The sequence below is a fragment of the Hesperophylax consimilis genome, chromosome 10 (assembly GCF_061612785.1).
Source record: "Hesperophylax consimilis isolate HC1 chromosome 10, BYU_Hcon_1.0, whole genome shotgun sequence".
In the NCBI taxonomy this organism is placed as follows: Eukaryota; Metazoa; Arthropoda; class Insecta; order Trichoptera; family Limnephilidae; genus Hesperophylax; species Hesperophylax consimilis.
Window position 1 is genome coordinate 36,204,835 of NC_142845.1, and position 27,959 is coordinate 36,232,793.

The 27,959-nt window shown below is 34.7% G+C and overlaps 2 protein-coding genes and 1 pseudogene across 3 annotated transcripts in view; 1 reads left to right on the forward strand and 2 right to left on the reverse strand.

Moving 5' to 3' along the window:
• LOC149420712 (tRNA (cytidine(32)/guanosine(34)-2'-O)-methyltransferase-like) overlaps positions 1 to 27,959 on the forward strand; it is a 149,123-nt gene that overhangs the window by 20,061 nt on the left and 101,103 nt on the right. The gene's annotated exons all lie outside the window — the stretch shown is intronic.
• LOC149420713 (uncharacterized) lies at positions 6,972 to 8,360 on the reverse strand (annotated as a pseudogene).
• On the reverse strand, positions 10,477 to 12,922 carry LOC149420714 (uncharacterized). Its single transcript, XM_089635986.1, has 3 exons — positions 12,779 to 12,922; positions 10,969 to 11,895; positions 10,477 to 10,509 (listed from the first exon to the last, which is right to left on the reverse strand). Exons 1-3 carry the CDS (start codon positions 12,920 to 12,922, stop codon positions 10,477 to 10,479), a joined length of 1,104 nt encoding a protein of 367 aa, XP_089492112.1.

The following is a 27,959-nucleotide window of genomic DNA, read 5'->3' on the forward strand; positions in this document are numbered from 1 at the left end:
TGCTGTAATTAAATCTTAAATTATTTTCATCTGAAGATAGCACTTGAAGAGGTACATCTTCGTTTTCATGATCTAACTCATTCGAATTTCTGAACGTCATTTTTGGTTGGATCCTTGTAGTGGATCGTCTCGGATTATTACATTGGTTGTAAATTCTAACACAACATTTGCTATCATCATCATTATTTGGAAAATAAGAATTAATTATTCTAAAAAATCTACAACACTTCAATAATTTGTAAATAATAAAAATAGTTAGAAAAGTGGATAAGGTATAAATAGCAATTTGAAATGTTGATGTACGTTTAACTATAAGTGGCCTCGAATTGTATGATTTAAGGTCATCATTAAATTGATCGATTTTATGAGATGCCAAATTAAGGTCATCATGTTGCAAATTAATTAAATTTATTGGTTCAAGTTCATTTAGAGTTTCATTATATTTTTTCATGTTACAACAATAGGGTATTTTCACAAACTAGGGATACCGTTAAAAATATGTGGAAGATTTAAAGTTTAATTTTCTGATTATGATTATCGTACTAAAAACGTCCAATTTTAATATTTTCATTCATAATTAATGATTTTAAAAGCAGCCTAAAATTGGGCATATCCGAACGGACCATGATTGGTTGCCCGAATCATGACGTCACGCCCGCCGACTGTCAACATCATTCAACATCATTTCTATGAACGGACCATGATTGGTTGACCGAATCATGACGTCACGCCCGCCGACTGTCAACATCATTCAACATCATTTCTATGAACGGACCATGATTGGTTGACCGAATCATGACGTCACGCCCGCCGACTGTCAACATCATTTCTATGAACACCAATGAACACCGAGTCCAGCCGAGTCGCTGTCAGAAGGCAAAACATTATTTGTAGTTTTTACCGGTTATATTTGATTTATTCAAGACGCTTGTGTTATTTTCTTATAGTAATTTAATAATATTGTGTAGTTATAATGACTGACAGCGGTTTTTTACGTGCTCAGTCGGACAATTTGCCTAAAATAGACGCTATAATGATGGCATCTTTTATAGCTGGGAATAGTGATTTTCTAAGTGCTGAATTTAGAGGTTTTAAAGCGACAAGGTAAGAAAAACATATTGTATACACACTAATCCTATATGTATTTCAATATTTCAAAAACATGCGAACAAATAGTGTTTATTTTGGCGCCTTTTCATGAAATTGAAACAAGACAGCAAGCCTCCTAACCTCCGTGACAGAAGATGCTCTGTAGAACATTGAACATTACAACCGCATACAAAGGTTGTAGAATTGTTTCCACCTTTAAATTATGAATATAAATAGTTAATAAATTTGTTCTCATTGTAATGTTAAATGTCAAATCTGCAAAAAAACATTCCCTCCTGCCTGCTGATAATGCTATGGTTTGGTAGATTAATGTTTTGATAAACAATATTATGTATATTACAGATCAGCACGGGAAAATTATGGAGACAGTGCAGTGTGATATGTCCAAGTGAAACGAATTGACAATATTTGCACTGTGAAAGCTCGAGTCACTCCGGAGCACAAAATCAGAACAAAGGCTTACCCAGTAACACTGATTTGCAATGAAGTACTGGAGGTTGTAGATTCATGCAAGTGTGATGATTGTCCTGCATCCCAAGGTTAGTTCCTAATTTGTGTATTCTATTCTACTCTCATTTTTATATCTACTAGTCTCCTTCAATGGAAGCAATCTTCCCGATATTATTTCCATTGATATGCTCGGTGTAACTCTAAGTGACCAGCCCAGGTACTGGGGCGCCATCGAAGACAGAGTCAAGTTAGCCTCTCAGAAGCTGTGCGTACGGTACAGGACCCATAGATACTGCAGATAGTACACAACTGCTGACCCTGTACTTAGATTGCAATCTTTAGAGCACATGTGTTAGGTGGGAATGTTATCCTTGTTCTACTGTTATTTAATGAAAGATAGTCCGATGGACCTAGTGTTACTGATCCCTTCGGCATTGGTTCATAGTCGAGAAACATGCCAAACAGGCGCCCCACATTTTTACACGGTTAACATTTGTCACAAGAGAAGGGGTCGTTTCTAAAACTCATTCTTAAGTTCAACAGCTCGGCTGAAGAATGATTTGCCGGTTTCTATGTTTCCTCCCTCCGACAACATGGATCCAAGTATGCAGTTAATGTTTAAAAATGTCTGATCCTCAATCTGCAATGGCGCCAAATAAGCATACATTCAAAATAAAAGTAACTTAATTTTTGCATCTTCTCATTGTTCCAGGTGGCTGTAAGCACGCACTTGCCTTCTTATCATGGCTCCACAGACGCAGTGAGGAACCTCCAAAAACTTCAATCCAATGTTATTGGAAACGCTCCAAGATGGCGGGAATAGGTACAAGCCTGAAGTTTATAAAAGCAAAAGACATGGGGACCACAGGACATATGGATTTGCCAGAGGATGATGGGAGTTTCGCAAGAGAGCTGATAGATGCTAGCATTCACATGGGATCCACACCCGGGGACTTTATTGAATATTGTAAAGAGGCAATGACTCTTGAGGCCTGTCAGAAGGCAGCCTATAAAACCATCGGCCAGTCTGACAATATACTATGGCATAACTTACGTTACGGTAGGGTGACGGCATCAAAGTTTTATGAAGCGGCTCACTGCTGCATACTAGACGGGTCACTAGTTGAAAGTATTCTCGGTGCTAAAGTCTTTGAGACTAAAGCTATTCAGCGTGGTAGAATCCTCGAAGAACAAGTTTTAAAAGTAATTGAGGCTACTAATAAAATTAAATTAAAAAAGTGTGGTCTCATTTTGAGTAAGGAGTATCCAATTTTTGGTGCTTCTCTAGATGCTTTGGGAGAAGATTTCATTGTTGAAGTGAAATGCCCAGCGAAGGAGTCGACAATGAAAAACTACCTAACCGATTCCATGGAACCTACTCCCAAAGTCATGGCACAGATGCAACTACAAATGCATTTTGCCCGGAAGCCGGCTGCACTTTATTGTGTTGCTAACTATGACTTTGAGACTTCTAAGAAAGTCATACAGTCTAATGTGATGTATGATGAAGCATTATGCAAAGAACTTATTATTAAATGTACCCAATTTTGGTCCAATGCTATATTTAAAAAAACTTAAATATAGATGTGTGACATGTACATACAAAGTGTTTTTATTACCTTCCTTGGATTCCTTCTCATTACTGATATAACCTTTCAATTGAATATAGTGGAACATTTTTCAACGTATAGTATGTGGATATACTATATGTATAGTAATAATCAGTGGCGGCTCGAGCACATTTTCGGTGGTGGGGACCGTCATTTTTTATGTGTAGATACTGACATTTCATTGCCAGAAAATGGGAGTACGAGATCCAATATAAATATATACACGAATAGGTTTTTTACTGTGCCTAATTCTAAGGTCTAAAGTCTAAGATAAATCAGGGATGGGGACTATCTACATGACATAATATTTCTTTTACTACCTAGGTATATGAACTATTAGTATTTATTTTTACCTTCGCAGTTTCTTCATGAAGTTTCGCCATCCGAAAGAACTTTGTAGCAAAAATCAATTCTTCTGTTCTTCATTTTTGCGAATCGATCGATAACACTGTTGTTGAATTCTGGTATGGCGTTGATCAAATCATTCTCTATTGAAAGCATTGCCAGTGCATTTAATCTTTCAGCTCCAATGGTGTTTCGCCAACACGTTTTAATGTTGAGAAACATCTCTCAGGCTAGCATTACACTTGTAAGTTTTTTCGTAAATTTACGACTTCTAGCCAATGGGCGCATTGGATTTTCAAAATGCAAGATGCCCATTGGCTAGAAGTCGTAAATTTACGAAAAAACTTACAAGTGTAATGCTAGCCTCTGAAGTCGTCATTGGGGTGGTAATAATTATATGGAGAAGTTTCGTTACTTCAGTAAAAATGTCTGTGACGTTATTTTCTTGTAACGATTGCAGTAGAGATGTAGCTGATTTAATATTTTTGGTCAATTCAGTGTGACTGTAAAGAATTTCAAGCTCAGTTTGCATTTTTTTTCATCTAAAATTGGGTAATATTCGACCGCTATTTTTAGATGTTCAATGGGAAACTTTTTTAAATATGCATTAAAAAAATTGACGTCAATTAATTTGGCTGCAGAAAAACTTGAAAATCGATCTTCAATATTAATAAGTATCGTGTCACAAGCCTCTTTCATGATGCGGGATAAATCTATTAGGGAGAAATTTCTCTTGCTTAGCAAGGTATCATGCATAGTTGCGAATTTGTCAGTTTTTTCCCGCACTTCTTGAACTCTTGTTTTAAAATAGAGTATAGCATTGTTCGCAGTAATATTGTCAACCGTTGTTTTTTGTAATTGTTTAAACAATATATCTACTTCTGGTATAATTCGGGCAAAAAAAGAAAGAAGACTACTTCTAGTTCTGTCACCTAAGAGATTTAGGAGTCCACATGCCTCATTTATAGTGACTGAATCCCATCCAAGTTCATCTTGAAATTTCATTCCTTGAGCTCCTCCAAGTTTTAGTCTTTAGCTGGGCCTGAACGCCATTGAGCCGGCCTTTCATAACAGAGGCACCGTCATATGTTTGAGCCACGAGTTGGTTAGCTTTTACACCGCATTCTTCAAGCACACTCCTCAATTCGCTCGCTACACCCGTTGCAGATTTGTCCGACAATTTGGAATATTTCACAAATCTTTCCGTGACTTTTCCTGTTTTGGTAATGTACCTTAAAATTGTGACAAGTTGGGCTTTACACGAAACATCTGTTGTTTCGTCCGCTTCGATTGAAACAAACTTGGTTTCTGAAACTTCTTCTTTTATAAGGTCCCGGTAAACACTGTACCTACATACAATCTAGGAGTTCATTTTGAATAATTTTTGACGTGCCTTTGAATATCGGTGAGTTTTCGTAATACTTCTTTGAGGTCAAATCATCTTTACATATTAACTCAAAAATAGACCTGAAAATGCCCGGTTTCAACGAGTCCGAGGATTCATTTCGGCCGCGTATACCGATTTCACATGAACCGCATAGTCTTAAAACAGAAATTATTTTTGACAAAATGTAACGATTTTTTTCGACCTCCTCGTTATGACGAATAATACCTCGTCGGTAAGCACTTTCCAGTTTTTCGATAATGTTTGTTTTTCCAAAAAGTTGTAAAGTTATTGCGTTTTTCATATGCTCCGATGAATTTTCGTGTTTTGTCAACCTTTCCGATAAATGTTTTAAATCAATATACCCAGATTGAGTCCACACTGTATCACCACCAAAAAGTATACAGGGAAAACAAAAAAGTTTCTTTAAAAAAACACTAGCACATAACCAAGATTTTTTAGAAAACCACTCTGGATTAAAATTTAACTTTTTACGAGTTTTAACAACATGAAACTCGATTACAATGTCTCTAGGTTGGTGAGCACTGCTGGAAAAACAAACATTATCGAAAAACTGGAAAGTGCTTACCGACGAGGTATTATTCGTCATAACGAGGAGGTCGAAAAAAATCGTTACATTTTGTCAAAAATAATTTCTGTTTTAAGACTATGCGGTTCATGTGAAATCGGTATACGCGGCCGAAATGAATCCTCGGACTCGTTGAAACCGGGCATTTTCAGGTCTATTTTTGAGTTAATATGTAAAGATGATTTGACCTCAAAGAAGTATTACGAAAACTCACCGATATTCAAAGGCACGTCAAAAATGTGAGCACCTAGGCGTTTCACTTCTACTTTTTCGTCAAATGTAAACGTACTGAATTTATTTTTCAGTAAAAAGTCGACTTCATTCATTTTTTCGAATAATTTCTAACAAAAATTATTATTAGATAAGAAGATAAGTCACGCACCTAACCAGAAACACCAAATATTCATAAATATTACGTTTAATAAAAAATAACACAAGTTAATCCTAGATACTTCAGTTTAAAGCGCTTTTACCACGAGAACGGCGCTATAGAAATACGAAATGATCCGATCAATCGATATCAATACTATTATTTTACTTAAACGTCACAAACGATTATAACACGACTAACGCATATTCTGACCCGTGCATAACTGACCTAACTGACCTACTTCAATAATTAGAACTAAAACAAACGATCACAAGGGGATTTTCAAGTCTGTCCCCTGCGATTTCGTTAGAAGATTCAAATACGCATGCGCAAATTTTTAAAATCTCATACAAGAGTATTCAGTCCAAGTAGAAGAATCATTTTAGTAGGAATAAATCGCTGGGGTTGTCCCCCAACTGCGCAGAACATTCTGCGCATAACTGGACGCTAGTCCCGAATCCGCTCGTTCGGGCTCGTCGGTCGCGTTGGTATTAGTAATATTAGTAATTAGTATGCTGCAAGGAACGGAGGATGCTAGTCGCACGTTCGTCGGAAGAAACTTTTCAAATTTCGAGCTTAAAAATTACCCTAATGAATTTTTAGTTGAAATTTCTGCAACTGTTAATTACTTTCATGTAAAGAATGCATTCATTATTTTTTGCGAACTGAAAGAGAGTTGTCATTTTTTTTCTTGGTAGATTTCTGGAATATCTGTAGTGGGGACTGTCCCCACGGTCCCCTTGTGAAGAACTGCCACTGGTAATAATCTAAGTACTTTTATTTAGGTGAGTAAAAGAAAAACTATATTTCAGTAGAAAACATTATTTTAATACTTAATACAGTAACGTAGGTTGTATTATTTATTACACAATGTCGATACATAATAAATTAAAAGTAATTATTTACTAAAAAATATAATGTATATACATATTATGCGTTCAAACACCACAATCATCATTTATTCCTATCATACTATGACACAAATATAATTATAATGGTTCCATGGCAACATGGAAAAGTGGAATTTCAGAAACCCTTTGAAGTCTTTAAGTGATGAAAAATAAAAATAAAATAAACTCTAATCTAACTTAACCTATATAAGCTAGTTTTTTTTCATCACTTTTAATTTTTAATAACTTTTAAAAGGGAGTCTAAAATGCCACTTGTCTGAGTTATCTGGTCACCATTTATAATACACATACTTTCTACACTTTAATTAACACATCTTGCAGATTAATTAGAGCGCAAACTATTCTTACGATCTGATCCATGATGGGGATATGATTGTGGTGTGTAGAAGCGTGCATTTTGCACATATCGAATTCCCGTATCCTGCTGATGACACGTTCTACGTGGATTCTTAATGCAGCTATCCTCTTTGCTTGCTTTACTTCTTCCGCAGTACAGAGCACATTAGTAAATACGCTAGGGGGACGTATAAGCTCGCACTGTCGAATTTGAAGAAGATTACTTATATTCTTAAATCCCCTGTCAGCCATTATGGACATGCCCGGCCGCAGAGCATCCAGGTATCCGCAATCCTCGACTATGGTAGCGTCTGAAGCGCGTCCACCATAACCACAAGAAATGTAATTCACCAATCCGTCCGGAGTACAAGACACGAGGTACTTAAGCGTGTTACAACTCTTGTATTCTGACCAGGTTAGTGATTGGTGTATTGGATTATTGGGTTTGTTAATTTGAATTTCCAAACAGTCAATAATAGATTGTACCTTGGAATATCTTGATCTAAAACTTATGGGTAAGTTATACCTTATTTTGCTTGCAGATGGCCATATAATAAGGCTTTTTAAAAATCTGTCCATTAACAAGACCGTTTTCATAAAAATCCGGCTTACAGATGGTATAGAAATTCCAAACTGCAGAGACAGTATGGCAAATGAGTCATCCAAGCGGATTTTCTTTAAACCTACTAAAATATTTGTTACCGGTGTGGGTATTTTGTTTGCCAAAATGGATATCAGATGGTACATGTTTTTTTGGGATTCCTAGGCATAACCTAGGACTCCGTTCAAGGGCCATCAGGCTTGACTTGCGCATATTGAAACTTTGACTCTCAAAGTCGTCACCTGCAAAGTCTGGTGAAGTTGGACGATACGTAATATCCTCCAGTATGATATCTGAATCCGATGAACCTGTTTCCTGAGGTTCCAGTGGTTTATTTATGGGTTCAACATGTGTCGCACCAGCTCGTGTAGGTCGTATCCTCTCCGCCGTCAAACTGACATCAAACTTCATTGGTGAGCAAGCTATATCGGTTTGTCGCCTTGATGCGGATGTTGCTTTACTACGAACATGACATTTGACGTTAGCTTGAACAGCCTTGTCCTGTGTTGCAAGTGACCAAGTTTGGGTAGCAACATGCAGAGGTCCTGCTTCAGCTACAGCTTGCTCTTCTGACAGTGCCGAGGTGGAAGGCTGTGGCTCTGGCTCTTCTGGTTGGTTGTTGGTTGCTTGTAGAGCGCTTTTGATAACTTCCATGTGCAAACGCTTCAATCCCGTCTGCCGAGGAGTGGCTATTTTTTTTTTTTTGCACTCGAATTCATGTGGAATAACATTCTTTTTCAAGTGCATGATACCACCCATTAATCTGCATCTCATATAATTTTCAATGTCTTCTTCAAGCTAAAATATAAATAAATTAACATTAAATGTATGTATGTACACATGTACACTATAAATGCCATTAAGTACCTATATAAACCTCAATGACTACAGCAGAGATGTTCAGTAGTTTGCAAAACAATCGTAAGATTTGAAAAAAAAAACATGCTCATGCTCGCAAAATTAGAATATCGTTGTTATACTGAATTTATCTTAAATTATGATAAATAAATATAGAATATTTTCAACCCATAGGAACTTACATTAAAATGGTCTTCGCAACAATGAAGATGACTTTTCAAAGATATACTTGGATTTCTTCTATGATCCCGTTTCATTGCATTACACCATTTTTTCCTAATTTTCTCGTTCTTGGGAAAGCTTAAAAACACCTTATTTGGCGTTTTTACTGTAGTATTTCTACACATAGGAACCAAACAATACTTGTATCGCAAGTGAGAAGACATCGGAAAAAATATAACGATATAAATCGAACAAACTGGAAGACAACAAACAACAACTGTAACTTACGAATCATTTACAAACTGACAGATATCACCTATGGCGGGAATCAGTGTTACCATGTCCCAAAAACAAAAAACCATGTTTTACCAAATTTTGAAGAAAAAAAAACATGCCTTTTTTAAAGCTTTTTTTATTGAGAATTTAAATACGAAAACAACAGTAACGGATTTTATATTTCTCCTTTCAATAATAGGACAATAACAAAAGTTTATATTTAATTTTTTGCTGTTGTCAAGTAAAATTTGTAGAACTCTATTAAATAATAATGAAAATTAAATAATAATGAAAATTAAATAACTTTTCAGGTCCATGAGACGAGGGAGAAAAAATTCTCCCAGAACTCCAATAATTTTTTTCCTACATTTTACAGTACCTAGTTAGCAGTGGCGTGCAGTGAATTTTTTGTGAGCTATAGTGCTAAGATTGAAAAATACGACATTAATGATGTTGTTGTAGCTGAAAATGATTTTTTTGTTTTCGAAATGTCAATTTATTGTATGAAGATTTTTTAGCCATGGTAGTATAATTAAAAATTGCCCACCTTTGCTAAAAAATCGTCATACAAAAAAAAAATTCAGCTATAATAACATCAAATGTCGTATTTTTCAATCTTAGCAATCTGCTCACTGAAAATTCACTGCACTCCACTGCCAGTTAGTTTTGGTACCTACATAAAGTCATGATATACATATAATCTTTCTTTTAATATGTATTCATATTATTTATTGACAAAGACAATAAGTAGATAAATATACATTGTTATCATGTGAACCCATAGGTACCTACTGAAGTTTGAACTACATTCCTAAAGTTTGGGATTTTCCCCACGCGACCCATGCTGAAAATTCGTATCTCATTCGAAAGTACAGGTTTTTGGTGTCTTGTTCGACATTGTTTTATTGAAAAAACCATGGAGTTAGAAATGACCCAAAATACCATGAAAACATAGTAAAAACCATGCACATGGTAACACTGGCGGGAATCGTCGAAGCTGACCTTATAGAGCTATTCGGAGCGAAAATGTCGCTTTGGCGGCTTTTTAAAAATAGCACATTTTAAAGTGTTATAAAAATTTTGTTCATCGTCGTAAAAATAAAATAAAAATTACGTTACTTTCGTAATTTTTTACTTAATTTTTTTAGACAATAAAAAAAATGTGAAATGACCCTATTGTAACTTACGGACCATTTACTAACTAACAGCTATCACTTATGGCCAGAATCGACGGCGCTGACGTCACAGAGCTATTCGGCGCGAAATTATCGTTTCGGCGGCATTTTAAAAATAGCACATTTTAAAGTGTTATAAAAAATTTATTCATCGTCGTAAAAATAAAATAAAAATTCCATTATTATCGTAATTTTTTACTTATTTTTTTTAGACAAAAAAAAACTGTGAAAAGACCCTATTGTTATCGACAATATTTAAAGTTGAAACAGGGTTAGCATATTCAGTAATAAGATTACTTTTAGCAATCAATTGTGTGAGTCCTGCATAGGCTCTACAATTAGAATTTGAAGTTAATATTCCAGTGTGGAATAATTTAATATCAAAAATATTGTCTCTATCTTTACAATCAATAGTTATTTTAGAAGTATGAGAATAGGTAAAAATCCATTTGTTATTTCTTATAGGCTGCCATAAAAGTATGTTGCCTCTAATAATTCTACTAAAACATTCATTAGGTATTTCATTAATATAAGCAGACAATAAAATCGTCTCGCATAATAGATCATAGAAAGTGGATAACACATCTAGATCCTTAGATACATATAAAATTTTCATTAGTAATAGTTTTACAATTATTCTTAAAATTATCAAGATATACATAAAAAGATTTGTCCTTAGTAATTGCTAAGAATTTATGTTTAGGAATAATTAAAGAAAAGGTATTTGGGATGTCAATGTTTGGAACAGGTAGAGGTACTACATGAAAAAGGTTATATTCTTGTGAAGTAACTAAAGGTAACTTCATTATGAAGATTAGTTTTCCATCAATATAATATGAAATTAAATCGGATACATCGATTAAAGAGTGAATATTTTCGAGTTTCAAACTCAAAGGGAATTCTTTTCCGCTTGGTAAATTTTTAATGTTAGAGTTAAGTTCGAAATAGAGTTGTTGAGGAGTAATAATATCTGGATGTAAAATTCCTTGTTTAGAAAATAAAATAGCGTTGATTAAAGAATCAATTTGTTCATAAAAGTATTCTGTTGTCTCGAATAAAGAGTTTGTTTGAGAAGTAAGAATGTTTTTAATTCCTTGCATGTTCCTTTTATTGTAATCTTCTTTAAAGAAATTATTTATTTTAATAATATTCTTATTCATAGTATATTCATCATAGTTAAGTTTAGCAAGGGTTGTATTGAAATTAGTGAGAGTTGATTTTGTAACTTGTAATTGATCTTTCATAAGATTATAAATTTCTTTATCGTCAGTCATGACGCGTTTAATTGCATCATCGTAATATTGAGCATCTTCAGAATCTAGTGTTCCGAAAACAGCTTTGAATATTTTTCCAACACCATCGATTAAACCGCGTTTTGTGCGTTGGTTGGAAACAAGGTGTGTTATTGATTCGTATTTAGTTTTACATTTCTTTATAATATTTAAAACAGGTTTTAAAAGATCTTTACAATTGTCATTAGGTACGTAAGATAAGTATTTAGAACAAGTGCTTTTTGTTAAAGCATAATTATTATCTAAAATTTGTATTTGTCTAGGAAAGGTACTAACATTTAGGTAAGTAATAACTTTCCAATCGTCATTATAAACCTTAAGTTTTCCGATTTGATCGAAGAAGAGTCCGTTTCCAGTGGCTATTGGTTGGACGTCTTGTGAGAATATTAAGATTGTCTTGAAGGACCTGGAACAGGAGAGAAAGCTCTATATGGCTTAATTCTGTTTACATGGAATCTTTTAAGAGAGTTGTTTTCCATTTTGATAGTAACATTCTGATTATTATGAACCTGTACAATCTTGTACGGTCCTTTCCAATTAGGAGTAAGTAAATCGAAATACTCTTTCCAGCTTCAACATTAATCTTCTTTTTTCGTGGCACTCTTTTATTTTTAGATGTACTTACTCTTTTTGACTGCAAGTGCTCAAGTAACACTGAATCAAATGGTATATTTTGGTTAGTATTTGGCAAGCGCTCTAATAATATATTTACGTCAACAGGTACTACGCCACATTTTTTGAACCCAGCTCGTAAATTTTCAGCTTTAGATGGCTCAATAGATTCCATCAACTGTTTTAGTAAGCCTGGAAAATGTCGTTTTGGGAGGGTTGATTCGGAATTGCCATTAGGAGACTCTTTCCATTCAGAAAGGAGTTTTCGCCAGTTGCCTTTTAGCGATCGAAAAAAGGCAACATCCAGAGGTTGAGTGAGATGCGTTGAATGGGGTGGAAGGCACACAAACGATATCTCATTTTCGTGGCAGAGCTTAAGTATGTGCTCGTTAATGTGACTGCTTAAATTATCGCAAATGATTACCTTTTTACCGTGTTGCTTTTTCAGATGCGGTAAAAATAGGGAAATAAACCAATCTTCAAAAATTGCCGCATCGAACCACCCAGATTTAGACCTATTGTAGCGACAACCTGGTGGTCCATTTTCAGTCCACAAATCCCAAAGACAGTCGGATTTATATACTATGTATGGCGGCAATAGTTCTCCATCAGCATTACCACAAAACATTAAAGAAGTTGATGTTTTTGTAGTGTTGCAAATTCTTTCATGATATTTGCTGCCTTTCTTGATAAGCACCCTCTTCTTACCTGGATCGTCGGTGAGGTTGGTCTCATCGAAGTTCCATATGTTACTTGGTGGGATATCCTTAAGCACTTTCGATAAGTTAGCCACATAACTTTTTATGGTGTTTTCATCGGTGCTTGCTCTCTTTTGCGACATATTGCTCGCAAATCGTAACGTTAACCTCGGATGGCGTTTCAAAAATGAGCGAATCCACTCACACCCGGGCATATTATTCTTAAACTTTCTAACTTTCCTTCCCTGCCGTTCTAAATATAGCTTAATAATACATCTTAGTTCAAACGGATCCACAGGAAATCCATATTCACCCATGGTTATACAGCAGTCCACAAATTTCATCTCCTGGTCATGCGTGAAAATTGGGGGTTGGCCGGACTTATTAGAGTGCAATCCTTTTAACTTATTCTTGAGAGTACTTCGAGGTATGTTATACACTGCAGCCGCTTTTCTCTGCGTCAATTCACCATTTTTGATTGCATTTAAACATGTTTGCAACTTTTCCTTGTGTAATCTGCATATTTACGAGCTCCCAGGAGTCTGACTAATTTCTGGGCATTTCAACTGCAACATAAAATAAAGAAAGCTTACTGTATAAAACGTAAAAGATCTATTTTCAATTGGACTGAATATAACATAGCCGTTTCTAATAAAATGTAGCTTGTTCACAACATCAAAACATCTATTTTTGATTAGGGGATACTTTGGCCCGGGCCAATGTTGGGACAAAGAAACCCCAACTCTGTCAAAAACACACAACATCGTGTATTTAAAATATTGTTTGATATTTTAACACAAAAATATTGCATGCTATCATATCTTCAATATATTCTACGGATATAAAGTGTTAACATACCTGTTTAAGTGATAAAACGTAGTGGATGCAAACAGATTGTAACGGAGAAAACTACAAACCCCGGACTGAGATCGATTCTTCAAGATATCGATCGATGAGAGACATCTTTATTGCTACCCGTGAGCTGCGCAGCACGTTGCGCAGAAAAGAGGAGAATCATTAATTTCTCCAGACAGTCAGATTTTGGGAGTGGAGCAGACTACATGTGACTTGCGGAACCATCGGCGACCAGTACCACAACATGGCGGGTTGGAAGAAACTTTCACGTAAATCATCATTTAACTTTAGATAGTTTTTCGGGTTATCTTTATCCTTTTAAATCTTTTTATTTCTAGAAGAAATAAATGGCGCCCTTTATATAATTAACCTGTTAACTTTTATGATGACTTTCATTTATAAAATTCAACATGCAGATGCTCTTCGAGTCCTGCACACGGCCCTGAGAATCCTTTAGTTTAAAAAAATAGAGTCTCCTTTGCTACTTCATTTATTTAATTAACCTTATATTGTACTAGCTTCCATTCTGAATAAACGATTATTTGTTAAACTCATCCTTCTTTAATTTACAGTTGATTGAATATGTTTTATTTCAGAATACACGCAATCCATATTTGATTTACATTTTATTAGTGTTGCTCTTGGGTATAACTAATCATAATATATCTCTTATAAAATCGTTACAAGATTTTATGAAGAAACTTTTTTATCGAAATTCGCATGCGACTGTCTTCACCTAGAAACTTCTATAAAATGGACTCTAGTTTAGTCAAAAAATCTCCAAATGATGTCACTAATGCCATCTATTGATTGAATGTCAAAATTACGCCTATATGAGACTTAGGACACAGATGTCACCAATCAAACTATTTTTTAATTTGGGCCAAAGAATACTTCTAGGGCCAAAGTCAACCCACGGTACGGTAGTTTATAGTTTTCTGGAAACTTTTTATGTTCTTTATAATTTTTTTCTTTATTTCTAATTGAAATTATGATTCCTTGAGTGATCCACGGTTTTAATTTTTTAAATTTAGTTTTTGGAGAGTATTTTATAATGGAAGAGGAAGATTTGATGTGCTTATTCAAGATTGCTTCAAAATTTAGTGAACATAAGTCGGGGTTATTAGAGGATAGAACAGTTTCCCAATTTTCAATATGTAGGTTTTGTTGTAATTTTTCGTAATTAATAATAGTTTTTGGAAAATTATTGCGGGAGTAATTATTCACATCTATTTTGTCAGTTTTAAAAGCTACAATGCATGTGTGATGATCAGTAGTGTTATTTTTCCAAATAATTGTTTTTATTTTTTCAGTTTCATTAGTATTACACCAGATATGATCTATGCATGATGGCCTTTGTCCATGAAATTCTCTCGTATATTTTTTTACACATGGTTTAAAATTTAGTTCCGTTAATGTGTTGATATATATTCAGTTTTTTCTTTATTTCTATTGTTTTCAAATTCATTAGATATTTCAATATTAACATCGCCTACAATAAATGCATTTTGAGAACAATTAGTATTTATAATAGATTTCAGATTCTAGGTGAAATTACTTATGCTCGAGTTATGTGTTCTATATAATGCTATTATATCATAAAACGTGTGTTTTATAATAATTTGAATATGAAGACAATTTACAAGATCGATATGAATTTCATTAACGGAAATATTCTCATGAATATATTTTACAAAAACAATGATTCCGCTGTTTTGATTTATTTTGTAAGTTGTGACAAAGTATTTGTAACCAGGTAAATTATAGGTACCTGAGTAGCCGCTAATTCTGGCTTCAGACAACACAATACAATCCGGTTTATGAGTGAGTTCGTTTAATGCAAGTGTAAAATGATCAAAATTTTTTGAGACACTTCGAATATTTAGGTGAAGGATTGTTAATGCTTTTAGAGGATCTATTTCTAATAATGTGTTATTACATTCGACACTAGTTAAACAAATATTTTCCGAAATCTTAAAAGATGAGTCTATCTCTTCAAACTATGAGTCAGACATGGTAGTGTTTTAAGAGTATAGAAAAATAAATTATTGATTTTGACATTATTGTATTGTTGAAATATAATTGTAGGAAAAAAATGTATCTGAGGAGAAAAAGTGTTCGCCGAGTTAAACATTAGTTTCAGCAAGAAAATAAATATTAACAAAATTATTAGAAAAAAACACTTAAATTGGAAACAAAATCTTATAAAACACTTATTTATCACAGATTTATAGTTAGTGATAAAATTATTGATAAAACGATCTGTATATCGTAGTAATAGTAAGGTATATTTAATGTATGTAGCAATAAATTTAATTTTAGTTTGTATTTTAAAATAATTTATGCAATTAAATATATAGTACGAGTAATTAATACGTGAATATTTACTTATGTGTCATACTTATACTTACTTTAAGAAAAATCGATTTTGTCTTGAGCGATTCTAAGCATTTTAGCACGATATAGACATTTAATGCTAGATGCATTATGGTTAGTGTCGTAACTTAGTTTGTAGTTTTTGTTTTGATATGAACAATTATTACACATTGGATCCGAGTTCTTGTTGTTACATTGTTGAGAGTTGTGGTTTCCACAACAGTGATTACATGTAGGTGCATTTGTTTTATCCAGGCATCGGAGCGAAGTATGTCCGAATCGAAGGCAATGGTAGCACAGCGTAAGTATATTGCTGTCTTCCACCTTAACCCTCTGGAAGCCGATGTTTACTTTCTGTTTTTATAATAGTAATTGTCTCATATTTCCACTTGTTTCTAGAATACAGTTTTTTGAATATTTAGTTTCGAACGATTTTAACATTTTAAGGGAGTTTTTGTCACTATTTATTTTTTACATTTCTTCCAGGTCAGGGTTCTGTGAAAGTAGATTAGGGACAATATCGTCATCGTGAATATCTTCATGCAGTCCTTTTAGAATGATCCTAGGTTTTCTCTTCTTTATTTCTTCAGCTTGAATGTTACGGAGATTTTCGTTAATCTCTTTTGACAGTGTTAAAGCATCATTTTTTTTTGGGCAGTGAATAATCAGTACCAATCATGAAATCCTTTGCAATTTTCCCCAAATTTTGAGTTTCAGATTTTGTTTGTTTACCTTCAAGCAATTTCTCTAACAGTTTTTCCAGCGTTTGACTTGATCCACTAGGTATAGACTCAGCATTATTTGTGTTTTCCGTAATTTCTTCAAGGTAAATATCATTAAACTGTAAGTTTTGTTCTGTATCTAAATATATTTTTGACATATCATCCGTCAAGGTTATCCATATTTTCCCTGTTTGATGTCTTTTATTTAATGATTTTTTTTACCTTAGCATAGTTTGGAGTGTTTGTAATTCCTTGGTGTAGATTTGTAGGTTGGGATTCGAGTGGTATTCCAAAAATCCGACCATCAGGTGTAGCGATTGAGGTTATGCATATGACGTTTGATTTTCCATCTGCCGTCGGTCTCACAGCAAAATCAAACCACAATTTTTTCCATGTTTCGTTAAATAGTTGCAGTAAGTGTTGTTTTATAATAGTTTTTTTATAATCTAAAACTATAATTTTAAAACAAATGCGTAATTGCGTTTCTCTGTAAAAACGAAAGATTTACTAACAATACGTATTTACAACTCTTAACCATCACATTATCTGTTAACAAAAGATTCACTCACCTGTAAAAACAAAGGTAACAACATTTAAAGCCCTTATTTCAGGTTTCTTAATAATGTGAGATATTATATTCAGGTGTATTCGGTGTATTTAATGAAATAATGATGACCCTTTTACTTTTCATATCTCGCTTTAATTCACTAATGTCAAAGCTGTCAGCAGTGACATCTAGTGGGCCACCAACTAACTTGTCGGTAACGCGGCAAATTCAAACTTAAGGAAAGCACTCCTAAGTGGTTTTCTTTACATAGATAATATGTATTCCCATTTTCCATTGAAGCCACTTCACGGGACTATCTTCATTTATGGTCAAATCAATATCTGGTTTCTTATCTTTGCATTCAGAACACTCGGAGTAAATGCATTTGAAACATTTGCTGCAAGTGACATTTTTCATAAGTTCATCAATGTCAGATGTTTGAAGCAAACCTAGCTTCTTCAACGATTTTGCCTTGAAAGATAAATTGCAATGCTTTATGCAAGCACAAGTATTCCTATCTTGAAGTCTTGGTTTCACAACGGAGAACGGTCGGAACCGATAAAAAGTTTGTATAGATGTGTGGGATCGGATGTTTATGGCGGGATCCACGGGAGAAGGAATCAGAAGGTAGGTGAGAAAAAAAACAATTGATCGTTGATTGATTTATTTTTACGTCTCAGGAGAAGCTCTGAGCGTCAAGTTAAAGTAATACAAATCGGTATCGATAATAAGAGTCGAGGGAACTGTTGATAGCGGGACGGGTACGCGGCTTCTGCCCGGCGTGTGACTACCAACAAATTGACAACAATCTAATAATACCATTTTCATCTTAAACTCTTTGTTGATATAGTGAGCTGTTACTATGGTGTAGCTGTCTGATTTAGAAGACGTCCACATATCTGTAGTGATACATATGGTTTGGGCTTCTCTTTCCACTTCATTTTGCATTCGCAACCGAGTGCTGTGGTAGATTTTTGGAAGCAATTTATTGGAAATCGTATTTCTAGATGGCAATGTATAGCCTGGTATCCACCGGGCGAATTTTTTTAATGATCTTTCATCCACCAGGCGAAAAGGTTGGAAGCTATCGATGAATAAATTCATCAAATCCATGTCGATTTTTCTTTTTTGGTCTGCGTTCACCTTTTTTGGAATGTACGCATCCATTTGTCTTTGCCGTTTAGTGGTCCTGGTCCTGTTGAAGTAGATGGAGCATGTGTAGCGCTTCCTTCAGAATGTTCAGGCGCTATAATAATAGCGTTCGGCACTGCACTTTGATCTTCAGGTGGTGAGAACGTAACACGGCCTGCATTTTTAAATTCAGCAAATGCAGAAATATGTTTTACTTTCAGATGGGTAGTTAAATTACCCGTAGAACTTTTGTAACTTAGAACAAGTTTACACAATTTACACAGTACTTTTTTATTAGCATTATTATGTTTTTCAAAATAGGTCCAAATATTGCCTGCCATATTTACAAATTCACAATTTTAAAACAAAACTTTCACAAATATATAACAATTTAAACTTCACTTATATATTTAACTTAATATCTAACAATATTGTTCTAAGCAACGCAATACACCACGATAATTAAATAAGTACTAAAAAGGTCCACAAACGTAAAAAAACTTTCGAAGGAAATAGAGTATAATATTATAGATATAAATGTAGGTCCGCACGCCGGCCCTGTACGTTTACAACTGTCGGCTGATTGATATTTGATATACTTATATACTAGTAGTTGTCTTGTTGACCTAGTTGCCGGTTGCCAGTTGCCAACTATTTGTTATGTATGTATTGTAGTTGTCGGAACTTATCAGTAGTTGTTATAAGTTATGGTTGTATATGTATAGGTTATGGTTGTGTCAATGGAGGGAGTAGGGGAATGGGGTAGTTTTTGGTCCACAGAAAGAGATAGCGTCTTACAAACTATATACGCCTATCTCGTTTCGCCTCACTAAAGAAAAAAAAAAGATAAACATGCAGCCCATATAGCGCCGTCTCTTTTCGTCATGGTCAGAATAGTTTTGAACGGCCCATGGCCCATGTGATGTGGTGATGTGAGTTGCGAGATGGTTGCGAGTTGCGAGTTAATATCCATAACCACCCAACAACATCCACAACCACCCAACAACATCCACAACCGAATAACCAAATAACCGAGCTCTCGCCATCGTAGTTGCAAATAACCGTTGTATAGTTGATATGTTGTACAACTACCAAGACTACATAACACATATTATTGTATATTTGCTTTTCATTTACATTGTACACTGGTACTGAAAGATTAAGCTGTTCAGCTTTTTTTGGTGATATTTCCATTTTTCTTTTTTTCGGCATGTGCCAAGTTTGTTTCTGGTCTGTGCATGTCTGTGGTATGTGCCAAGTTCCATGCTCTCTAAAGTTTAATATTGTATAACATACAGTTGCAACATGTTTACATACCGATCTGGTGCCTTTGCCAGCGATGCATTCACAGCTTCCTTCGATAATATTTCCTACTAGTGTAATAGCTAGCTTAACAAAATATGTCAAACTCTTTGTCATTTCACTATTAACTTGTGCTCGAAAGAAACTATTTTCTTCATTAATAGACATAACTATGATTATTGGGTTCATTATAAACAAGCAACGTTAGCTAAAGTAGGGTAGACCGGGTATGGTTGAAACACTTTTACCTTAACTAGGTGTAGTAATATTTCTTTTGTATTTATGGATAAGATGTTTATACTAGATGATCTATGATCTATCTAGTTATCAAATTAAATTTATTGGATGGCCACAACTCGTACAGGTAAGCTACAATAACCACTTAAAGACGATGGGGAAATCTGTTTCAATTATCCCCATAGTGTGGACGATTGAAACAGTATGTGGGGATAATTGAAACACTCTAAATATCTTTGGAATAATTGGAGTAATTTTAATAAATATTGAACATTTTCATTATAAAAACAGTACTCAATGAGATCATGAATAGTGATTAAACATATCACAAGTATTTTAAAAACTATAAACATAAATGTCTTGAAATAAAACAACTTTAAATATATTATTTATTATTTGTGTTTATCAATTACAAAAAGGTAAGTAAACACTTAAATGATACGAATAAAACGTCTTTCTGTAAAGAACGATACTAAAACAAAGGGCTTAGCCAACAAAACAAAAAAATGAAAATGGTCATAAATAAGTAAATAGTATCTATTACAAGTAAACAATCAGTAGGTAAGTATCTGGTACTGTATCATTATAATTACTTGTGACTTATTACCTAAAAAAATTCAGTGAACACTTGAATGATACGAATAAAACACCTATGTGTAAAGAATGGCACTAAAACAAAGGGGTACCTACCTACTTCTTAAGGTACATTATAAAAATTAACATTAATGAAACGATGAGTAATCAAATATTAGGTAAACTCCTTACTCTTACGCAATTAAATATATTTATAAAATTATCCGTCCATATTACAAGGCACACCATCAATAATTAGTCAGATTCACAATTATGACAAGTGTACTGTAATTTTTGTTTGGTGCACTTTTCATGAGCCCAAAGTTCACAAATCATACACTGGACTCAAATTTCACCGGACTTACTAGAATTATAGTCTTCACCACATACTAAACAAAAAGTATGTTTATCTGATCTTGAAGCGTTATTTCGATATATTTCTGTTGTTTCAGTCTTCTTTTTCTTCCTCTCTGTATTCTTCATGTTCTTTTTTATCATGTTAGCACCTTTTTTGCTTTCCTTTTCTTTGGTTTCTGTTAGAAATAAAATCGACTGGTAATTCATGTACATAATTTTGTGACGATGATATCAGAGACTCGGTCGTGTTAATCTCAAGAGGATCAGAAGCTGTAGGTAAAGGCAGCGTATTATTTGTTAAACTGACCAAACCTCTCAATGAACACGTAACAAATGTTATTGATTCAGTACTAAATTTGGTTCTGGAGTCACCGAGCCTCTCTGAGTGGACGGAACAACTGTTTCAATTCCTACAGAAATTGGCTGCGAAATCACTGAGATTAAAGTAGGTGGAACAGCTGCTTCAAGTGGCCGTGAAATCTCTGAGTTTTGAACTACCACTGGGTCACTTTCGGCACTACTTAAAACATTTAGATTTGGTCTGTCCGTGACGTACGAGGGTTCAAAATCTAAATCACTGAATATGTCTCTGTTATACGGATGAATTCCAGAACATCTAAACCCAGATTGAATGTTAGTTTGGGTTATTGCCCGGGGTAAAGCAGTCGCCACTATGCTTGGGATATCATAAATAGTCATTGGTTTTCCTGGATTTGTTCTCATCCACCCATCACAAGCTGTATTCACCGCTTTTTTAAATGGTCCGAACACTGATCGATCCAATGGCTGTAATTTGTGACTGCAATGCGGGGGAAAGGAGAGCATGATTATACCATTGGCATAACAGTAATCAATACAATTTATAGAAACATGCGATGAATGATTATCAAGTAATAAAAGAACTTTATGATCTAAAGACGAATTGGTGTGCCTTTGAAAATGATTTAGAAATATGGTAAAATCTTCTTCTTGCATCCATCCAGATTTGTTCGCGGTACCGATACTACCAATCGGACCATCTTTTAAGAAATAGCTTTGATATTTGATACGTGGGAATGTAAACATCGGCGGAATTGAGTTGCCAATTGCGTTTGCTGCTACAGTAACAGTTACGAGAGTTCCTCGTTCGGCCGACGTTACCGCACCTACTTGCCGAGTTCCTCTTCTGGCTACAATCCGATTTGGTTTTTGAACAGTTGTGACACCGGTCTCATCTACGTTGTAGATGTCCTTTGCTTCAAATTTATATCTATCCAAAACGTTCGCTAAATTTTTGAAGAATTCATCAACATTATGTCGATTAAAACTTGTCGCTCGTGCCAAACTCGTGGCTTGGGCACACCTTACAGATAATTGTGGATTGCGGTCTAAAAATCCTCGTAGCCATTCTATTCCGGCCATGCTATTTGTGTCCCATGAATTTGGCCTTGTCAGGTTGTACCGTGTGGTCAAATCAAATGCCAGTTTTCTTAAATCCTTTCTAGACAGTCCAAAATAAATGTCTGCCGTTTTTATTGCATAATTTGCAATCTCAGTTTCTTGAGATGGGGAAAATACTTTCTTCGCCGAATTGTATCCCATGGCTATGGAATCAACAGATGTATCTATTGGTGCACTTTCTCTCTTTTTTTTGTACCTTCCCAATGAGACGTGGTCCAAATTAAACATCGCTGCAGCCTTTCTCAACGATCTTCCAGATAATGTTTCTTCATATGCTTGCTGATATGAAAACATGTCTCTAGTATTTCGGTCTGTGACGTTTATTCGTTTTCTAGGCATCTGAAAAATTTAAAAAAAAATCCTCGTCAGAAATACTGAATGAAAACAATTGCAAGAGTAGGTACCTACCCATCACGATGAGGTTGGATATCGTAAAAAATTGGAATAAAAGTAATGATAGGGCCTTTACAGACAAAATACGACATTATTAATGAAACCATCGTATTAAGTGAATAAACCTTACAAGTGTAGGTATGTTCGTATGTATTTCAAATTAACTTATAAAATGACTGCCTCAACACAGGCTAGCCTATTGAGGCGGGCTGTGTGAAAACTCGATTTATAATTATAAATCTCTAATCTTTAAATATTACCTACTGTTCGTATGTATTTTTTTTCTCTGTTGTCAACTTTTTGTCCTAATATTGACAATGTATACTATTAACGCTGAACATGAACTTTTTTTAGTTATGAATGTAAAAATTTCGTTCAATAAAGATATATAATTATTATATGGTTAAGTGAGGTTGTCTACGGTCGAATGAGATCGACTTCATCATCCGTATTCAAGATTACCGAAGACAGAATGATTTCAATTTCTGATCAATTTTCATTATAACTATTTAATTTTCTCTCCGTGTGGACGGTTGAAACATGGTCATGATTGAAACGTTGCAATCATCCCCACACGAGTTGTTTCAAACATCCCCACGCTGCATTTTATACTTTAAGGTCTAAAATAAGCCCTTTAAATAGACATAAACGCCGCGCAAATGCATTACAAATACTCTAAAATAGATAAAGAAGAGAATGGAATAAAAAGTTTCGTCGAGCTGCGAGAGTAAAATGAGTTATAACGTAAACAAAAATTTCGTAACTACTTACTTTTTAGCACGAAATCCAATAATGTCTCCTGTGCACGACTGTATCACTCGCCGGCTGGAGGGCTACTGGTGATAGGCAGTGTTGCCAACAAGGATTCTACATTTCCGCTAGAATTTACAAAAAAATCCGCCAAATTCCGTCAAAAACTTAGTTGGATTCCGCCAGATATTCCGCTTAATTTGAGCACTAAAACCACGAACATTACACAGTTTTTATTGATGAACTAAAACAGTTTCATTAAACACAATACAAACGTTTTATTACAGATTATTAAATTTTTATGTTAATGTTCACTTAGAAATTAGTATTTTAGTAAAATAAAGTTAAAACAGTATATCATCATCTTCACTTTCCGCCGCCACCGCATGTTGACCCTGTTGGTCTTCAAATTGTAATGAAGACGTAGATGGTTGGGCTAGGTCACGTTTCTTATTATATATTTTTACAGTTCCTACCATATTTAATACCTCTGGGGGTAATGTATATGTATCGCAGGTTTTATTTAATCGCTGTAATCCCGAACGAACATTCAAAATTGCATTTACCGAATCAGTTTTCATTTTGTTTCTGGATTTATTTTTTACAATGTTCATCATACTAAAAACTCTTTCCACATCTGCATTTGACTGTGGTAAAATTAACATTGTAAATACAAAATCACATAAGTGCTTGAAGGGATTCACATTGGCAGCATCTTCGTAAAATTTGACTTCTGTCCAGACTTCGATTGTACTATTTATTTTTGTCCATTTGGTGAAATGTATCATTTTCCACTGGTCTTCGATGAGAGAAATTTCATCAGATGGATATTTAAATAATACCAGTAAAGGCGTTATGGACTCCTTGTGTACTCTCAATGTGTTGCTTACGCTGAAAACATTAATTTTTTCCAAAATTTCAAAGTTATCAGGAAGTCTCTGACGAAGTTCCTTTATTAATTTTACTGTAAAATCAACACATCGTTTACGTAAAGTTTGTTCCTGTGCTACTGACACAATATTATTTTCCCTTAACGATGTCATCTTGGTTTCAAATTGGAATCCCAAATATGGTCGGGGATCCAGATGACTTTCAATATTTATCGTCAACGGATCAATGTTTGGCATTGGAATGGCTACTTTTGACACTAAGAAACTTAATAGATTCTTTAGGTCACCAAATAATTTGCAGGGGTCTGCAGTTTTCGACTCAAATAATTTATTAACTCTCTGTACCTGTTCCAGTACTGGGCAAATAAAACAGAAAATAAGAACATTGGTATCGTCACTGTACATGTTATATAATATTTCTGCATTATAACAATTTTGAGTATGCCGCGTAATATTAAAATGAGCTTTTAATTCTATCCATTGCTTTAAGATTCGATCCACGGCGGAATAGATCGATAGCCAACTTGTCTGACATACTTGTGTTATTTTATGGGGTTCATGGCCGTCGTTTATTAGGCTGTATATTTCTCTGTATGCGTGTTGTCTTGACGAAGATTTAGCAAACCAATTGTATGTTTCTGACAAAAGGAATTCTAAATTTCTAGGCAGAGTGTTTTCAGATGCCTTTGACACAGCTAATTGGAGTGATTGGCAAACGCATTTAACCAGAATTAGTCTGGGTATTTCTTTTTTCAATTTCTGATATACTCCATTATTAACTCCAATCATTACAGAAGCATTATCTGTGCCGATACCTAACATTTTCTGTAGATTGAGGTCGAACTCGCATAATGTTTGCTTTAGAGTAAAAACTATTCCATCAGCAGTGCACTCCGATAATGTAGCAAGTTTCAAAAAGGTTGACACAATTTTTCGCAAAGAGCTGCTGTAGTAACTAATGACTATTCCAAGGTACTTGCATACACTTATGTCCGTTGACTCATCCAATAATAAGCTAAAATAACCATCACCAATATCGTGTTTTAGTTCTTTTACAAAATGTGGACTAAGCACTTTATTTATCACTGCACTGCATTTCGTGCGATGCAACTGGAAATCTTTAGCAGCTGAAGAGTCATGAAAAACCTTTTTTAAAAGACTTCCGAGATGATCAATCGTCAAAATGCTGCAATGTTCAGCAATAAAAAGACTCAAATAAGCTTCTGATGAATTTGCTTTCGGTTGGGATTCTTTTGAAAAATTGAGAGTTTTTTGACTTCCACTTGAAAAGGCACTTGAATTTAGTTGGTGTTTTTTTGATTGCATGTGGTTCTTTAAATCACAATATTTATTACTACTGCTAACAACACATCGACAAAATTTACACTCGGGGAAATCCTCACCACTCGGATCGTTTTTACGAACAATCCAGTCTTCAAATAATTTGTCTTTAAGCCACTCTGCACGAAATTTTTGTCTGTACTGTGGTTTCGGCATTTTTGATAAACACAAACTAAATAATTACAAACTAACTAAATTCTAACACAAACTAACTAAATTCACGATCGCAATCGGTATCGGCATGCACAATAATAAATTATAAAACCGTTGACCCAGACAAACGATATATGACGCGCCGGCAGAATTCTAGAACTGTATAGAAGTATAGAACTTAAACAAAGAACTAAACGAGCCAACAGGGTACATCATTCTCAATAACGAAATAATTCCCCGAGGTCCCTGAGAAAAGGAAATCCCCGAAAGTCATATATACGTATAAATAAATAGCGATCATTACATCTAAAATTCTCAGCAACGGTACCAAGCGCCGCTCCCGGCCACCACGTAAAAAAGTGTCACATTAGTCTGCGGTCCGTGCTGCAAACCGTTACCTTACTTTCGAACTCTTCTGCGCGGCGGCCTGCAGTGGCACGCAGTACCATTGCTCCGAAGTGGACGTGTGATTGCCGCTATTGTTTGCTTGGAGAAATTGCCAGTGCGATAAAGTAATGAAACGAAGGACTCCCCATTTTTTCAGTAATTAGTAATTCCGGGCTCTATTCGATTCCGCCAGAAAATCCACCAAAATTTTGAATTCCGCTAGACACAAAATTCTTCCGTTTCGAAGGCACTCAATCCGCCAGATATAGCGGAAAATCCGCCAAGTTGGCAACACTGTAGGTACCTACAGATCTGACGGAGATTCGATTGTTGCGTCACACTCTTAGGTATTATAGTTTTCGAGTAAATTGAGATGTTTCAATCATAACTTGTTTCAATCGTACCCAGTCTACCCTACCTATAATTATTACAAAGCAATATCAATTATGTCAATAATAATTATTAACAATGACAAGTCTACAACTACACCAGCGCCGCCAAGCGGGAGATGTTAGCACAGCATTCTGCCATTTATAGAAGGTGTCACATAGGTCAATGAAAAAAAAAAAAATATATATATATATTCAGAAGCTAATTAACTCCACTCTTCAATATTAATAAAATACTCACACTTTTGAAAGCCATGGAAAAAGTCTGGGCTGCCTATCCATTATTTCTTCCTCTTCGAAGAGATCCTCTGGTGGTTCATTCAGAGGCAGTGGAGAGGTTGCTTCCGGAATTTCAAAGAGATACAAAACTGTCATCATCTGACTCTTCACCGTCGGACACTTCAACATCGCTCCCATTGAGGATGTTCGAAATATCATCGTCATTCCGAAACCGAACTGAAAGAACAAAACAAACATGAAACGTCACAATACTGACCCGAGGTACACTACAAAGTACCTACTATTGTTTTGACAAATTGGATTACTTTACAATCAGTATATACGTAATGAATAATCTTACAAGTAAATATGTTACTTTCATAACTATATTAAATCTACATTAAACTATTCCACATTTTAAAAGAAATTAAATAACTTACCCGGGCGAGACAAGGAACCGGATGCCATTTTGAAATAATGCACTTAACAAGACTTGAAACACGTTTTAAATAATAATTGTGTGATAAATGCCACAGCTGATAAATCCTGGCGGAAGAAATATATATTATTTGTCTATGAAAAGTGTTGTCAGCGTAAAAATATTGTAACATTTTCAGGAAAAAAAAACAATAAGTGTACTTCAGGACACAAGATGTTAGAACAGATGTTTACCTTCGTAATCTTCCGTGATCCTTTTAGCAGAAGGAACCACACCTCTGGTACACGGGAAGATATTAAGCTCTGGAATAAACATATTTATCGGGTTAACCAAAGTTCGTGAACTAAACATAGAATATTATTCCTTTTCAAATAACATAGAACAGATGTTTAGCTTCGTAATCTTCCGTGATCCTTTTAGCAGAAGGAACCACACCGCTGGTAATTTATCTCAAGTATTTTTATCTTATTTTCTATCACGCGGAAATACATAAATTTTTTGACGTTAGAAAGATAAATAATAATTCTTTCCAGTTTGCCTCAAATATTTATACTGGAATCTATTAATGAAATCCTAAAAATAGCCAAAATTAATCATTCATATTTCGCGCCGCTATCGTAACAATCGGTTTAACTTTAAAAATTATTTTTTATTATATGAACGAGATAAAAGTGAAGGT

What these genes read in the sequence shown, in the direction of transcription:
- LOC149420714 (XM_089635986.1), bottom strand. Translation starts at nt 12,922, where the DNA reads ATGTCGCAAAAGAGAGCAAGCACCGATGAAAACACCATAAAAAGTTAT. An exon ending in ACGATCCAGGTAAGAAGAGG is followed by an intron (nt 11,896 to 12,778) that starts GTGCTTATCAAG and finishes TAAGCCATATAG; the next exon opens with AGCTTTCTCTCCTGTTCCAG. An exon ending in TCATAATGAAGTTACCTTTA is followed by an intron (nt 10,510 to 10,968) that starts GTTACTTCACAA and finishes TTCTAATTGTAG; the next exon opens with AGCCTATGCAGGACTCACAC.